At 39.7% G+C, this 16,778-nt stretch overlaps 1 protein-coding gene across 1 annotated transcript in view; it reads left to right on the top strand.

Moving 5' to 3' along the window:
* Nucleotides 1-5,921, top strand: part of LOC126272854 (S-methyl-5'-thioadenosine phosphorylase) — a 33,657-nt gene extending 27,736 nt beyond the window's left edge. The window contains exons 3-6 of the mRNA XM_049976067.1: nt 4,483-4,650; nt 4,910-5,165; nt 5,239-5,448; nt 5,529-5,921. Of these exons, the coding sequence (XP_049832024.1) occupies nt 4,483-4,650; nt 4,910-5,165; nt 5,239-5,448; nt 5,529-5,564 (670 nt within the window). The 3' untranslated portion in view covers nt 5,565-5,921. The remainder of the gene's footprint in view (nt 1-4,482; nt 4,651-4,909; nt 5,166-5,238; nt 5,449-5,528) is intronic.
* Nucleotides 5,922-16,778: the final 10,857 nt, after the last annotated feature.

The following is a 16,778-nucleotide window of genomic DNA, read 5'->3' as shown; positions in this document are numbered from 1 at the left end:
CATATGTCTCCTTCCCAAGTTTGGGCCAAGATCAATCATCTTTTCAGGTACCAGACCCCAACGGGTGTTCCTGGTGTGACCATAAATGGCTAGTTATCTACAGACACAAACGCGATTGCCAAGCACTTTGCTGGGCACTTTACTTGAGCCTCTGCATTGGAGAACTATCCCCCAACTTTTCGCACTCTCAAATGGCAGCTGGAAGGGAGCGTCCTCTCATTCACTACACACCACAGTGAATCCTACAACGCCCCGTTTACAGAGTGGGATCTCCTCAGTACCCTTGCACATTGCCCCTACACAGCTCCTGGGTCTGATCGGATCCACAGCCAGATGATTAAACATTTCTCATCTGACTGCAAGCCACATCTCCCCATTGTCTTCAACCTGATCTGGTGCAATGGCATGAGAGCATCATCATTCTGGTGCTCAAACCCGGTAAAAACCCATTTGATGTGGATAGCTATCAGCCCATCAGCCTCACCAAGGTTCTTTGTAAGTTGCTGGAACGTATGGTACATCGGCGATTGGGTCGGGTCCTGGGGTCACGTAGCCTACTGGCTCCATGTCAGGGCGGCTTCTGCCAGGGTCACTCTACCACTGATAATCTTGTATCCCTTGAGTCTGTCAACTGAACAGCCTCTTCCAGATGGCAACACCTGGTTGCTGTCTTTTTTTACTTACATAAAGCATACGACACGACCTGGCAACATAATATCCTTGCCACATCGTATGAGTGGGGTCTCCGGGGCCCACTCTAGATTTTTATCCAAAAATTCCTGTCGCTCCGTACTTTCCATTTCCATGTTGGTGCCTCCCATAGTTCCCATCCATATCCAGCAGAATGGAGTGGCCATTAACGGTTTATCAGCAGCTGTCTGGTCCTCCGTCTCACCTCCTCTGTATGCAGATGACTTCTGCATTTCGTACTGCTGCTCCAGTACTGGTGTTGTGGAGCATCGCCTACAGGGAGCAATCCACAAGGCGCAGTCGTGGGTTCGAGCTCACGGCTTCCAGTTTTCAACCGCAAAGTCGTGTCATGCACTTCTGTCAGCATCGTACTGTTCATCTGGACCCACTCACTGTAGTGGAGACATATCGATTCTTAGGACTGGTTTTCGATGCTTTACAATGCGGCTCTACAGAGCTCTTGTCCAATCCCGAATTGACTATGGGAGTGTGGCTTATGGTTCAACAGTGCCTTCAGAGATGCATTTACTCGACCCTGTGCCCCACTGCGGGGTTCCCCCAGGAACTTGTAGGACGAGCTTGGTGACCAGCGTACTGGTGTACTGGTGGAGGCTGGAGTCCCTCCATTGCGGATCCAACATGCTCAACTGCTCGCCAGTTACATTGCACACATTCGTAGTTCTACCGAGCATCCGAATTACCGTCTCCTTTCACCACACGCAGTAGTCCAACACCTGCCCAGGTCAGGGCTAACAATTGCGGTTCACATGTGGTCCCTTCTGTCTGAACTGAAGTCCTTCCCCTTACCACCTCTACTTGCAGTCCATTCACATATGCCTTGGCCACAGCTTTGTCTAGACCTTTCATGTGGCCCTAAGGACTCCGTTACTCCTGCCGCTCTCAGCTGTCCCTTCCTATCAATTCTTGACGTGTTTCGGGACCCTGAAGTGGTTTACATGTGATGAAACATAATCATTCCTTCAGGTCAACAGATAAATTGACTGTGACCATTTTATTAAATTTGATAGGAACTGAAAAATGCGAAGTACATTTCATTTATGATGGACGCTTCTAATCACAAAAGTGTAAATTTGATATCAGCACTTGTTAGATGTTTTCTGACAAGTAAGGGTGATTTAATCCAGAATATAACAGATGAAACAGTTGATGTTATAACAGATTTTATCATGAAAGTTCTTAATAAATATCATCTGAGGGATGAAATTGTTGCAGTCTGTGGTGACAACTGCAACACAAATGTTGGAGGTGCAAAGAGAAAGGGACAAAACACATATAGGAAACAATGAGTCACCAATTGGCACAACAAAAGAGTAGTGAACACGCAAGCTTTGGACGGAAGGCCCTCTTCTGAAATAGACAATAGACACACACATTCATAGAAACTTAGCTCACGGTCTCTGGCTGCCGAAGCCAGACTGCCCTGGCCTCGGCAGCCAGACACAGTGGCCATGTGTTTGTGAGCTGATCACCATTTGCGTGAATGTGTGTGTTTATGTTGTCTATTTCAGAAGGATGCCACCTGGCCGAAAGCTTATGTGTTAAGTAATCTTTTTGTTGTGACTGTCTGCGTCTCGGCATCTTCGCTGTGTGGTGAATAACAGTCTATCCATTTTGTAATATTGTTATTATTCCATTCTGCATTTTCCGTTGTTTAATCTGTCCTTTGCATAATATTGTCTTTGTTCCATCCTAGATTTTCCATTGTTTGTTTTTGATAGATTTATTAATACTAAAATCGTAGTTTTTGTCTCAAGAAAAGTGTTCTATCTTTAAATTATTCTTTAGGGATCCTCAAAACACTGCTTTGGCTCTATTTCATTCAGAGCCAAATGAAAATGCTTTTATCGAGAATAAAAACCTATTGAGGCAGCAAGAAAGTCTACAAATGAAGTTTTGGAGGAGGCTGAAGTATTGATAAGGAAAGTCAAAATGAGGAAACAATGAAAATTCTGTCTTTGATAAGTGTGTTGCAAGAATGTGGCATGCTCAAAGATTCTGATTCCTTGAACAGTTCAAGATTATTTTATTTGGCATTAACAGACTTTACTGAAAAATGGGCTTAACCATTTCCTGTGCTTGAAACCATTCGAATAGGTTCAGCTCAGATATCTTCCGCTCTGGAAGTTGGTTCAGTAAAGTCTGTTAAACTTAACATAGTTTGATGGAAATATTCTGAAAGAAGTGTATAAGAAGAACTTTTTAAGAAGTTAACCATATTAAAAAGTACGTGAAGTGAAAATCCGTGAATTAAGGACTGTTCCATGTGTTAGTGAAAAATGATCTACCATTTTCAACTTCTTTACATCTCAAGACATCTGCTGCAAAAATTTGCAAATTATGTGGACTGATGAAAAGAATACTACATGTGTTGATTTTTATAAAATTCTGTTTGAAAATATAAAACTCCGGAATGGCACACTCGAGCTAGCTGTTTCGAGCAAAGCTTTGTCACAGTGATAGAGGACACTTTTTTTGGCAGCATCATTGGGGCATAGCTAGTACAAATATAGTAACAAGCTTGTATTTCTTCACATTAATGTGTTCCAAAATTTCTGATTGACCTGCGCTTTTCATCCTTTATAATGGCACAATTGTGCAAAATATAATTGGGAGTGAGAAATAAGTAACCTCTGTAAAATATAATTGTGAATGAGAAATAAGTAACTTTTGTAAGTAATAACCATTGTCTACCCTAGTTACAGACCTTTTGTTATTACCAAACATTGAAAGTGAGGTTATGACATCATCTTTGATAGAAAAAGTTGGGATATGATATAAAAATCAATCTTAAGGTTTATCAGTGGTGAAAGCAAAAATTAGTAATTAATGCTCTTGAAAAAGTTTGCATGGTAAATTGTTGAGAAGTAAAGCAATAGGAAAAACATTGACATTTATTTGTTAAAAGAAGGTATATGCACACACATACATCAAAGTATATATAGAACCACTGAGTACTACTATACCTGACTCCCTTCGCCCCCCCCTCTCTCTGTCTCTCTTCTGAAGTACCAAATAATGTCAAAACAATTGTACTTTCCTTCTGTGATAAAGATGTCATTTTTCTGGTTGAAAAACAGTTATGTAATGAAAATTGTTAATTTTTTTGTTTACCCACACTGTAGAAGTTTTCATTGTCTACATATTTTAAAACGTACACCATTTTTCACTTTCAGATATCTGACCCATAGGAAAAATATACAAGTCCTCATGGAGCCTTTGCAGTACGTCTTGAAAACAAGTCCCACAATAATAAAGACTAAGAAGCCAAAAGTGAATAATCCAGTAATCGACTCATATATATTATAAATTTGTTAGTAATGTTTAAAAAACCAAAGCGACATACATAACCCTGAGAAGTCGTATAACAGAACACATACAGGGCTGCAAATGTTGGGAAATGCCCCAACAGTGGATGACAAATGTTGAATATGTGACGTCACCAGATGACATGCCTCACCGCACATGCAGAGATTGTGATGGTCAATCCTTCCCTCACCAGTAGAGGGCTGTGCTACATATCAATCCATTAGGCTGCTCTGTTTTTGAACAACTTTTTTGAATATGGTCGGTTGTAAACGTAGAAGTTACAAAATTACTGTCCTCGCTGCAACCAAGCAAAATCTGTTGTTCATATTTGATCGAAAGTGCTCCAGTCATTCCAAAGTTGTACCTGAATTAACACACATTTTCATACCTATAGATTCACAAACTGTGTATCATGTAATAGGCTTATACTGTCTTTAGAGCTGAACATAGTTTTTTCCATTTCAGGCATGGCCGTAAACACACAATTATGCCATCTGCTGTAAATTACAGAGCAAATATTTGGGCTCTTCGGGAGGCTGGGTGTACTCACATACTTGCTTCAACAGCAAGTGGCTCCTTGAAAGAGGAATTACATCCTGGTGACATAGTTGTATTAGATTCCTTTATTGATAGGTAAGTATATTACATAAGATTGTATAAATAAGAAAAATCTACTTTTCAAGTGTCGGCAGGGGAACACACACACTTGGCTCCAAAAGCTTGTAAAAGTTAAATCCTTTTGTGTTTGTGTTCCACTGCTGCCACTTGATGATTATATTATTTTTATCTGTCCATTTACATTATATTATCAATAATTGATTATTTTTGTTGTTATAAGATTGTAAAAAGTGGAATGATCATTCATTTAATTTTTAATGGATAAAAAATCCAGGACCCAAGGAAGGAAGCAGACCTTCTATGATGATACATCAAAGTTAGCTGTTGGGATCTGTCACCTCCCCATGAATCCTGCATATTGTCCTGTAACACGGGAAGTTGTTTTGAAAGCTGCACAGGATCTGAAAATTCAGTGTCATCCTACTGGGACATCCTTATGCATTGAAGGCCCTCGTTTTTCTTCTCTTGCAGAAAGCAAACTTTTTCGAACATGGGGTGCAGATTCAATAAATATGACCACTGTACCAGAGGTAAAAATTCTTTATTGTACAGGAGCAACATATTTTTCATTATTCTTTGTCTACATTGTGAATATTGTTACAGGTTGTTCTTGCTAAGGAAGCTGGTCTGTGTTATGTTGCAATTGCCCTGATCACAGATTATGACTGTTGGAAAGAAACTGGTGAGACTGTGTGTGTTGAAGATGTTATGAAGACATTTAAAAAAAATATTGAGAAAGTTGTGGATTTAATCTCACATTCAGTGACACTAATTGCCCAGCATCAGTGGGATAATACTATTGATGGATTACGGGTAATTAACATAGTGGTTTTTATTTTTTTAGATTCTGTCTATTGTGAATGTAAAGTGTAAACTTATATTGTTTTTTTTAGGAGACTGTCAAGAATAGTATCATGCTGCCTCATTGACCGTAAGCATTATCAAAGTTAGTCAGAAGAAATGAAGTATTATACTCAGCGTTATGCCATTGGTCTAAACACTGAAGAAATATATTTTTTTTTACATAACAATAATTGTAACAATGTAAACATTCCTGTTACATTTTGTAATTTAGATGTGGATTGTGAACATGTTATGGGCAAATGTGTCCAACAAGAAGGGAATGAATGAGAATGTCAGTTCATCATTTTTCTTACTAAGATTTTCTTAGGTAGGAAATTATACCCACAAAATGTGTATTTTTATTTTTGTGGATTTTTTAATACCAACTTGTATTTTTCAGTTGATCAGTCTTGTGTGGTTGGAAATAAAGGGTTGAAAGATAACTGCATTACTACCAATTAATACGAAAAACTGGAACAGATTAACAGTGGGTACTGTGTCCAGAAACAAGATTTGTCCAGAAACAAGATTGCAAATGAATTTTGTGACCAGCAGACTGAAATCCATTTAATTGCAGTGAAGGATTCAAAATGCACCTGGCATTAGGTTGTGAATTTGCAGACCTAGTCCAGTGCATCCTTGATGAGAAGAAGCCTGACTTCAGGCTCAAGGGCAACAGTTCTTATAAAGCTATACTTTTGTCCAAAAAGCTCTTACTTCGACAATATTTGTTGTATAGTTCTTGAGTCACAGATTCTTATTTACTAACAAAGTGAGCAGTGCTGTGCTTTGGAAGACTTATATACCACTTTTTATCAACACCAACCAGGAACATCATGGACAGTTCCCTTGTAATTTCCAAGCTTGCTCCAACACTTTGATGATAATTATTGACTAAGCAAACAAAATATGAAAGGAAATGCCACCTGTAGTTGACATTACCACATGTGCCACACTACCTTGTATATATAAAATGTCCACCATCTCAAATTTCTGCACTATGAGGATAGCATGATTCGTATCAATCAGTCCTCCTTAAGAAGCCTAAAATACATATGTGGACTGTCAGATTTGCAGTACACATGTGAGTGCTTTTAAATTTATCTTCAGTGGTATGTAGTGCTGGTGAGTAGTTCCCATGATTTTAACTCTATCTGCATCATGATATACTTTCTTTTAGACAAAGAATTGTGTTGAAATTTTCCAGGCTTATCATTCAACTGCTATATAGAAATATTGAGTTGGAAAGGAAGACGTTTTTTTTTTATGAATAAAAGAAAGTTGAAAACACACATTCGCCACAGCATTAGTAAGAAGATGGTATTATATATTTCTAGTAGTCTATTTGTGATGATACTAGCATATTACTATGAACAAAACTTGCAGATCACAAGACTGTCGAGGGACATGTAAAATGCAATCAATGTTAAGTTTTGCCTCAGTGGTTCCGCCTCAGTGGTTCCGGCGGAGTGAATTATGCAGATTCTATGCTGAACCTGAGTTATGTTGCAAAGTACAATGCCATATATTCTAGAAGTATAATTCATGATAGTATAAGCTTGAAGGGTTTTTAGTAGTATATTGTCATTCAAAATATGTAAATCTGGTAATCCATAGAGTTTTAAAATTATTACTCATAAAATTGTCATTAAAATATGAAAGCTACATCAATGAAATCTACGTTGTTGGACAGTGACCAGCTAGTTCCTGTTAGGAGTGAGGGCCCACTTTAGACAATAAGTTTATGACTTAACAGAAGTCCCGTGTAGAGTTGCTTGCATCCACAGGGCAACTTCTCAGGTGGCGGATAGTGGAATGTTAACCAGATATGGTGGACACTGAGGAAATAAAATACCTGGGATGGATCAAAACTAGCAAAATGCTGCCTTGCATCTGAGAGTTATGTCTCCAAAGGCTAAGGGAAGAAAACCCGTCCTCCGGTAGAGGTTGGACATAGGGTTGACAGCCCACTCTGTAAAAACAAAGCTGTTACAAAACTTCAACAAAGAAAAGCCAGATGGATAAAGGATTATGGACAAGGCTATGGAGGACAGGCAACCAAACAATGGAGAAAAGAAAAGAAAGAAAAACATTATGAAGCATAAATCAGATTTATTCATGGAATGTGAGATCACTACACTGCCCAGGAGCTCTAAAAGTGATGCTAGACCAAATAATGAACCTGAAGCAGAGCATCATAGCATTACAAACAAGAAATAAGATGGACCAGTAGAGGAATCCTAGAAAAGGCAGAAGCAAACATGTTTTATAACTGTAGCGAAAGAAACCATGAGTTCGGGACAGGATTTGTGGTGCATCACAAACTAAAGCACTTAGTAATTGGAGTCAACCCCATAAACCCAAGACTGTCGACACTTGGTATAAAAGGAAAATTCTTCAGTTACTCCATAATTAACACCTACGCACCAACTGAAGAAACATAGGATGAGGAGTAAGAAGCTTTCCATGAATCTCTGGAAAGAGCATGTAAGCTATTTCCTGGGCATGATAAAAAAAATAGTAGCTGGAGACCTAAATGCCCAGGTGGGAAGAGAACAGATCTATAGGCCAATAATCGACATCTGTATTGAACATGCTGTAAGTAATGACGGTTGGAAAAGGTTGATACTATTTGCAACATCTAGAAATGTGGCGGTAGGCTCATCATTGTTCTCATACAAGGAAATACATAAGGGAACATGGACAGCACCAGATGGAAATACAATAAATCAGATCGACCATGTACTAATTGATGAGAGGCACAAGTCAAACTTACTGGATGTAAGGAATTTTAAGAGGTCCAAATATTGACATGGATCACTTCTTAGTTTGGGAGTGGGTGAGGGCAAGAATATCTAATGCAGTGAAAGGAACCTGGCCCGAGACCCAGAAATATAACACTACAGCTTTAGAAGCAGAAGCAATAAAGGTACAACACCAGGAAAATGCTGGAGAATGTAACAGCATTGAAGATCAATGGGAAAAGGCGCAGACAGCAGCAAGACACTTGGAAACAGCATAAGGCAAATGAGAACCTCATGGTTCAATACCGAATATGAAACAGTAACAACTGAAAAAAATGAAGCATACAGGAGGACATTACAACCACATTGTACTAGGAGGATAACATAAAGAAAAATAGAGAATTGGAAAAAGGACCCATCAAAGGAAAAGAGGAGTTGGTTAAGGCAAATATTGAAGATATGGTGTTTCTAAGAAGTGTAAATGAGGCAAGGAAATTTTTTAGGGAGGTGAATAAGGCATGGAAGCCTTTCAAAGGCAGCACAAGGTTAATAAAAGATCAGAATGATGAAATTATAAGTGACAAGAAAGAGATATGTTAGAAATGGTGTCGCTACTTTAATAAATTCCTTAATCCAAACTGGTTGTACTAAAGTACCCAATAGAAATACTGGAGGAAGAGAACCCAGGCTGCAGTATGGACCCACCTAACTTAGAAGAGGTCAAAACTGTAATGAGGAAATTAAAGAACAAGAAGGCGGCAGGAACAGACGGCATTCCAGCAGAACTTTTCAAGTGAGGAGGCACTGAATTGGAAATCAACATCCTGAAATTGGTTAATCTGATATGGGAAGAAGAGTAAATGCCTCAAACATGGAAAGAGGAAATTACATTCCCTACATATAAGAAAGGGGACCAGATGGACTGTTGTAACTGTAGAGGGATCACACTGCTTAAACTGGGATGTAAAATCCTCTGTGACACACTGTACGTCCAACTCCTTCCAACAATAGTGATGGAAGTGGGGCTGCACCAATGTGGATTTATCCCCGGTAAGTCAACTATTGACCTACTTACCCTAAGACAAATTCTGGAAAAAAACAAAGAAAGCTATAATTTTTGAATTGAATACAATAATATAGACAAAGCAACTATATCAAGCTCTAGATGAATTGGATATTCCAAAAGAGCTGATAAGAGTAGCACGGATGACAGTGAGAGAAACGCAAGGTTGCATAAAAAACTGGAGTACTTTGGAAATTAAAAGTGGAGTACAGCAGGGGAGGCACTGGCATACTTCCTGTTCAATGCTGTCTTGGAAAAGATGATGAGAGAAGCAAATATCTTGAATGGGGGAACGATTTTTCATAAATCTGTGCATGTACTGACCTATGTGGATAACGTCGACAAAGTAGCAAAACCTCCAACGGCAATTGAACAGACATTCACTGCACTTGAACAGGTCGACAGGAATGTAGGACTAAATATCAATGAACAGAAAGCAAAATACCTAGCTGCTGCGAAATTGCCAGCCGGAATAACAATGGGTAGTCATACCTTTGAAAGAATCGATCATTTCAGGTACCTGATTTTGATTGTAACCGGCCTAAATGGCATCTCATGTGAAATAAAGCAGAGACTACCATCAGCCAACAAAGCTTATTTTGCCTTGGCGAAGCTTCTGTCTTCAACGTTCCTGACTAGAAAGACAAAACTAACCATTTATAAAACACTGATCAGACCAGTGTTTACATATGCCTCTGAAACCTGGGCTCTCACAGCAAAGGATGCTGAATCACTGGATGCATTCAGGAGAAGGATACTCTGGAGAATCATCAGCCCAGTTTGAGAAAGGGAAAGGTGGGGGAGGAGATACAAACATGAGTCATATGCCAACTACAAAGACCGGCCTGTTAGAAGAATCTTGAAATCATCTAGGCTGAGATGGGCTGGACAAGTGACATGAATGAATGATACAGAAATACCAAAAAATATTGTACAAGGAAAAAAGCCAGGTGGACAGAGAGAACATGGTTGACCAAGAACTAGATGGGAGGAAGGAGTCATAGAAGACCTTCGGAAGATGGGCTACAGGAAATGGAAAATGCTACCAAGGGACTAGGATAAACGGAAGGAGATAGTTGAAGAGGCCAAGACTCTTGAGTTGTAGAGCCACAGAAGAAGAAACTAAGGAGATGGGATGTGGACAAATTGAAAGAACCAGAAATGGGGTAGTTTGAGGGAGCATTATGCAATAACAGGCTGAAAAAGGCAAAAGGAGTACATTAGAAAACAAATGGATAGCTTCTTACAACAATTCGTAGCAACTTTTCCTCATATCCCACTTGTGCTCATATCTGAAGGGTTAGAAATTTAAGTTAGTGAAAGTGTGACATACTATATCGTTTCATAGTACTGTAATTTAAGTTTAACTATGATAAAGAATGGCTTATGCACCTTTACACTTATTGTGACATTCATTGATAGTATTTTCTGTGTCGTGGAAGACATTAAAATAATCTGCAACCATTCAATCCAAACTTTGCTGACTCGTCTCACTGTTGTTGCTGGCCATGCAATTCCCAAGTTCTGTGTGTCGCTGCCCTGCATGCATTCACACAGCTGGGCCTCTTTGTATATTGGTTGGAGGCAACTTTAACATGTTGAATTTAGACCGGGATGTCTAGGGATTCATTGTGAGGGGTACAGGAAGACAGTCATGCAAAATACTTTTGAACATGTTTTCTAAAAACTGTCTTGAGCAGCTAGCTCGGCAGCCTGCATGCAGAAGAAATACCTTAGATCTTGTGGTTACAAATACGTCTGACCTTATCGACAATGTCATTATAGCAACAGGGCTTTGCGATCATGATGTCATCATAGCTACTATGATTACAAAAGTTAATAAATCAGTCAAGAAGGCTAGGAATGTGTTTCTGCTAGATAGCGCAAATAATCAGTTATTAACAACGCTCTTAGACATTGAATAGGCATCACTTAGTTCCAGTAAGATAGATGTAAAGAAATTGTGGTCAAAGTTTAAGCAGATTGTAATTCGTGGTCAGAAGAGCTATGTGCCTAGTAAGTAGATAAAGGATGGAAAAGACCCCCCACGGCTTAATAACGAAATTCTGCAGATGCTGAAGAAGCAGAGGTTATTGCACTCTTGGTTCAAAAGGAATGCATAAATGATGACAAGCAAGGTTGGTAGAGATTCGTGTGTCTGTGAAAAGATCCTTGCGCGAAGCAAACGATGACTTCCACCATCACACCTTAGCAAAAGATCTAACAGAAAACCCAAGAAAATTCTAGTCATCTGTAAAATCGCTAAGTGGGTCTACGGCTTCCATTCAGTCCCTGGTTGACCTGTCTAGTGTGGCAGTTGAAAGTAGCAAAACGAAAATTGGGGTTTTAAATTTAACCTTTAAGAAATCGTTCACACAGGAGAATTGTACAAACATAGCGTCACTTGACCATCGGACAGACTCCCATACGGACAACATAGTAATAAGTGTACCTTGTGTAGAGAAATAGCGGAAAGGTTTGAAAGCAAATAAATCACCAGGTCTGAATGGAATCGGAGTTCGATTTTACAAAGAGTACTCTGTGGCATTGGCCCATTACCTACCTTGCATTTGTCATGAATCTCTCCCCAGAGCAATGTCCGAACTGACTGGAAAAAGCTCAGGTGACTGCATATAAGAAAGGTAAAAGAATGGACCTGCAAAATTATAGACCAATATCCCTAACTTCTGTTGGCTGCAGAATCCTTGAACATATTCTCAGTTCGAATATATTAAACTCTCTTGAGACTGAGAAGCTTTTGTGCATCAATCAGCACAGTTTTAGAAAGCATCACTCGTGCGAAACTCAGCTTGCTCTTTTCTCACAAGATATGCTGAGAACTATGGAGGTAGGGCAACAGGCAGATTCCATATTTCTAGCTTTCCGGAAAGCATTTTACACGGTGCCCCATTGCAGGCTGTTAATGAAGGTATGAGCATATGAAATAAGTTCACGCATATGCGAGTTGCTCAAAGGCTTCTTAAATAGTAGAATCCAGTATGTTATCCTCAATGGTGAGTGTTCATCAGAGACAAGGTTATCGTCAGGAGTGCCCCAGGGAAGTATGTTAGGACCACCATTATTCTCTATGTATATAAATAATATGGCTGACAGGGTGGGCAGCAGTCTGCAGTTGTTTGCTGATGATGCTGTGGTGTACAGTAAGGTGTCGAAGTTCAGTGACTGTAGGAAGATAAAAGATGACTTGGACAAAATTTCCAGTTGGTGTGATGAAAGGCAGCTAGCCCTGAATGTGGAAAAATGTATGTTAATACAGCTGATTATACTCCATATTTTGAGAGAAGAGCTCTGACAGCTGGCAGCACAGTTGCCAGTATTCGACACGGACGGGTAGCAAGCCAGCAGTGGGAGTGGAGCGGTGTGACAGACCTTCCCGTCCTACCCTTCAGTCGGTGGCAACACTCAGCTCCTTCAGCGCCTAAAAATGCCGATTCATTCATTGCAGGATTCCTGTAGGGGCAGCATTCTGCTGTCGATGTGTTCCTTCATGGAATATTTTTTCACATGCTCTATCAGTGTTTGTCACCTTACACAAACCTGCACATAAATATTTTCTTTGATGATGTTGCAGCCACTCGACTGTGACAATTTTTATGTTGTTGTTATACAGTTCAGATTTTGCTGTATTTGATACCAGTTTGATATCTTTTTGACATATAAATAAGTTACTTTACTTGAAACTGGCCTATGGCCAAACTCCGGATCGTTTAACAATAAAATAAAAATTATTACTGTAAACAGCGGTAACATCATTAAAAAAAGTTACCATGACTGTGGTTCCAGCCAAAATAAAAATGACTCACAATCAGATTTTCAACATAAACAAGATAAAGCAAATTGCACAAATGTTATGTGTAAAATATTGAATAAGGATGTTACCTCTATTTTTTGGGCAGGAGAACAGGAACTCCAAGATCACTGTCATCTGTTTGGTCAACTCTCATCACAACCACATAGTCTTCAGTATCTTCGCTGCTGCATCTGATAAAGAAATTTAAGATATTATGAACAGATTCTTCTCTTACACCTTCTTCACATGAGTCACGACATTCTTACAATTTTTTGGTGTTATTCGTGTGACAGCCTCTTTTACCAGCCTCTGTGTCTTGCAACATAAAGGTTTTGTTTTGCTCCACATCTGCTTTTATTTGAGCCCAGATGAGTTCAATTGCTTTGTAATGGCAGTGGTACAGTGGAAAACATACAACTTTGTAGTCATGGTTCTCTGCTAACGTAACAATCACATAATGCGTCTTCTGTGGTTTGTATCACTTCACTAATTCCAGAAGTTCCACTTTCCACATACTCTGTTCAAAGCCTATTTTACTATCTTTCAACCAGCTGACTATTTCATCTCTCCTTGCAGCAGCCTTTGGCGCCTTATTTAATTGTACAGAATGGTACGGTGCATTGTCCATTACAAAAACACTACCAGAACTGACGTTTGGTAGCAAACGAGTAACGAGCCAATCTTTGAATGTATCTGCATTCATCTCCTCGTGGTAGTCGACAGTTTTTACTGGAACATCATCATAGCACAGGCCATAAAACCATTCGTAGAGCCAGCATGAACTATAATTAGTTGCTCTCCCTTACCAGTTGACACACACATAGTTCCGTGGCACATGTCAAATGTCCATACAACAGAATGTGCATATTGCATGTTGACCCATGTTTTGTCAATCCACATTGCACTTTCCGGATTCACTGCTAGCAACTCGCACAGGAAACATCTCGTTGCTACAATGTCTCAACGTTCCATTAATACCTTTCATCCTGAGAAGCTTTCCCGACAGAGGCCAATTTTTTTTCAAAACAATGGAGAGACTTGTCATTCTGCCTGTGAACAAACCCCTGTCTGACACTGATGCCACCAACATTTTAAATGTCAGATATTCCTTCCTACTGTTGTATGCTTTTATGTGTTGCCTGATAGCACTTTCGTCAAAGTTGTCTGTTTCAGTCACACGACACGATCTCTTCCTTGACTCTCCATGTGCCACAATAACAGGACTCATAGCTGAATTGGTAGCCTCTTTTCATTTGTGACACTCTTCACTGCCGCTGTAGAGATGTTCAATGCTTCTGCCACTCTGTCAACTACTTTACTCACTGATATCAAAGGCCCACCATTGTCCCTTTCCCTTTCAAAGTAAACAAGCAATCTGTATATAAATTTGCATGCTTGGAATTTCAGCGTAGTTCCTTTCCCAAAAGCCCTCTTCTCTGCACTACAGGCAGCAGCTTTCCACTTGTACATGCTTCTTCACTTATAAGCACGGCAAGAAACTCGCAGAAGTAGGTAGCGAAATGCACATGTATGCACACAAACTTGAACGTAGCATGTGGCGCAACTGACTGAAAGCAGCAGTTGCCCAGCGCTGCGGCAACACTGGGGCGTTGACACGGAAACGAAAACAAAAGCTCATGATCTGATTGACCATTGTGGATGTGCAAAGCATGTGTGCCAAGGCCGCATCAATTGTCAGAGATTTTCTCTTGCAATATGGAGTATAGGTTTAGATACAGTATTACTAGGTGGAATGAGGATGTGAGAACTGTGGTAGGGAAGGCAAATAGTCTACTTCAGTTTATTGGGAGGATTTTAGGAAAAAGTGGTTCAGCCATAAAGGAGACTGCATATAGGATGCTGGTGTGACCTATTCTAGAGTACTGTTAGTGTGTTTGGAATCCATACCAGGTTGGATTGGAGGAGGACATCAAAATAATTCAGAGGCTGGCTGTTACCGGTAGATTTGAATAACACATAAGTGTTACAGAGATGCTTCGTGAACTCAAATGGGAATCCCTGGAGGGAAGGTGACATTCTTTTCGAGAAACACTATTAAGAAAATTTAGAGAACCGGTATTTGAAGCTGACTGCCAAACGATTTTACTGCTGCCAACATACATTGCACTTAAGGACCACAAAGATAAGATACCAGAAATTAGGGCTTATACAGATAGCCATTTTTCCCTATCTCTATTTGCGAGAGGAACAGAAAAGGAAATGACAAGTAGTGGTACAGGGTACCCTCCACCAAACACCATACAGTGGCTTGTGGGGTAGCTATGTAGATGTAGATTTCTGCACTTGACAATGAATTTTTCTTGCTGTTTTTAAGCAACAAAATATTTACTGAACTTCTGACATCAAACTTTATCACCAAAGTGTGGGAGTTGATCGGATGGTTCAATCCGCAATAGAACAATGCCCTAATCATTGTCCAAAGTAATACTTCCCTGAAAAATCAAACTAAAACTACAGAGATTGTTCACCAGCTCTTAGGGAGCAAATTTTATGTAACATTTCTGAAGGAAACGTGAATGGATTTAAATTTTGGAAAAAAACTTTTTCTGAAATCGTTGTTTAAAGAAAATGACTTCACTTTTAAACTGAAATATTTATGTATTTTCCATTAAACCTTTATGCAAACTCAAACAAAATGGAAAAGCTGACTTTAGTTTAATGGTAGCTCATTCGTTACTAAATGCAAAACACTGTTGTGCAATGTGACTAAAAACTGAGGACTCCATTATCTTCCCAGCAGAAAGGGATCTACCATTGTGGTACTTGACTGATGGGAGCATGTAATCGCAGATCTACACCATTTGTCTTGACAACTTTACATACAGCACCTGTCATCAAGGTCCCAACACTGTGACACAAACTTATCTATAGTACCTCTTCAAAACCTCAGGCCCCCTCACAAGGGTTAACACCTCACTCCCTGGACTTTCTTGGCCCAAGTAAATCAAGCACCTCCAGCTTTTACCTTCTTCCTATGGCCCACAAACCCAGTCTCCCTGGCAGTCGCAGAGTTGCTGGCTTCAAAGCACCGACCGAATGTATATCTGCCTTAGTTGATGAAAAGCTACAACTCAGAGTACGAAGACTTCCCTCCTATATTAAAGACACCAACCATTTCTTAGATAGTTAACCCATTTCCACCGCCCACCTTGCTTGTTATCATTGATGCCACCTCTCTCTATGCCAATATCCCTGTGAACATTTTCTCAGTTGGTGTTCACTTGATTCCAAACCTTTGAAGCCCTTCCTGCTCACCTTAAACTGGATGGCTCCTTCCTCATGAATCGCTTGAGGGGGAGTTCTTTCCTGGAATCCATAAGCCTTCAGTACATGGTTTGGTTTAGATCAGGACCACGCACAGTGTGCTGAACTTAACACGCATTGGGTGTATGGGACATGTGTTGGCCAAGGCTCAGCCTGTTTCTCTCGCAATTTATAATCAAATACCTTTAAAAATTAATGTGAAATACAGAAGAGAGTAATGAAAATTTTCAGTATCTGTTATGCAGTCATATAAGTGACGGGTACTGCACATAGGAAAATAGGAATTCGGGTAAGCTACTACAAACAGCATAGTGAACGCATTATTGTGGCCAAGATAGATACGAAGCCCACACCTACTACAGTAGTACAAGTTTATATGCCAACTAGCTCTGCAGAT

This window comes from Schistocerca gregaria, chromosome 5, assembly GCF_023897955.1.
Source record: "Schistocerca gregaria isolate iqSchGreg1 chromosome 5, iqSchGreg1.2, whole genome shotgun sequence".
In the NCBI taxonomy this organism is placed as follows: Eukaryota; Metazoa; Arthropoda; class Insecta; order Orthoptera; family Acrididae; genus Schistocerca; species Schistocerca gregaria.
This window is presented reverse-complemented; position numbering and strand designations above follow the sequence as displayed.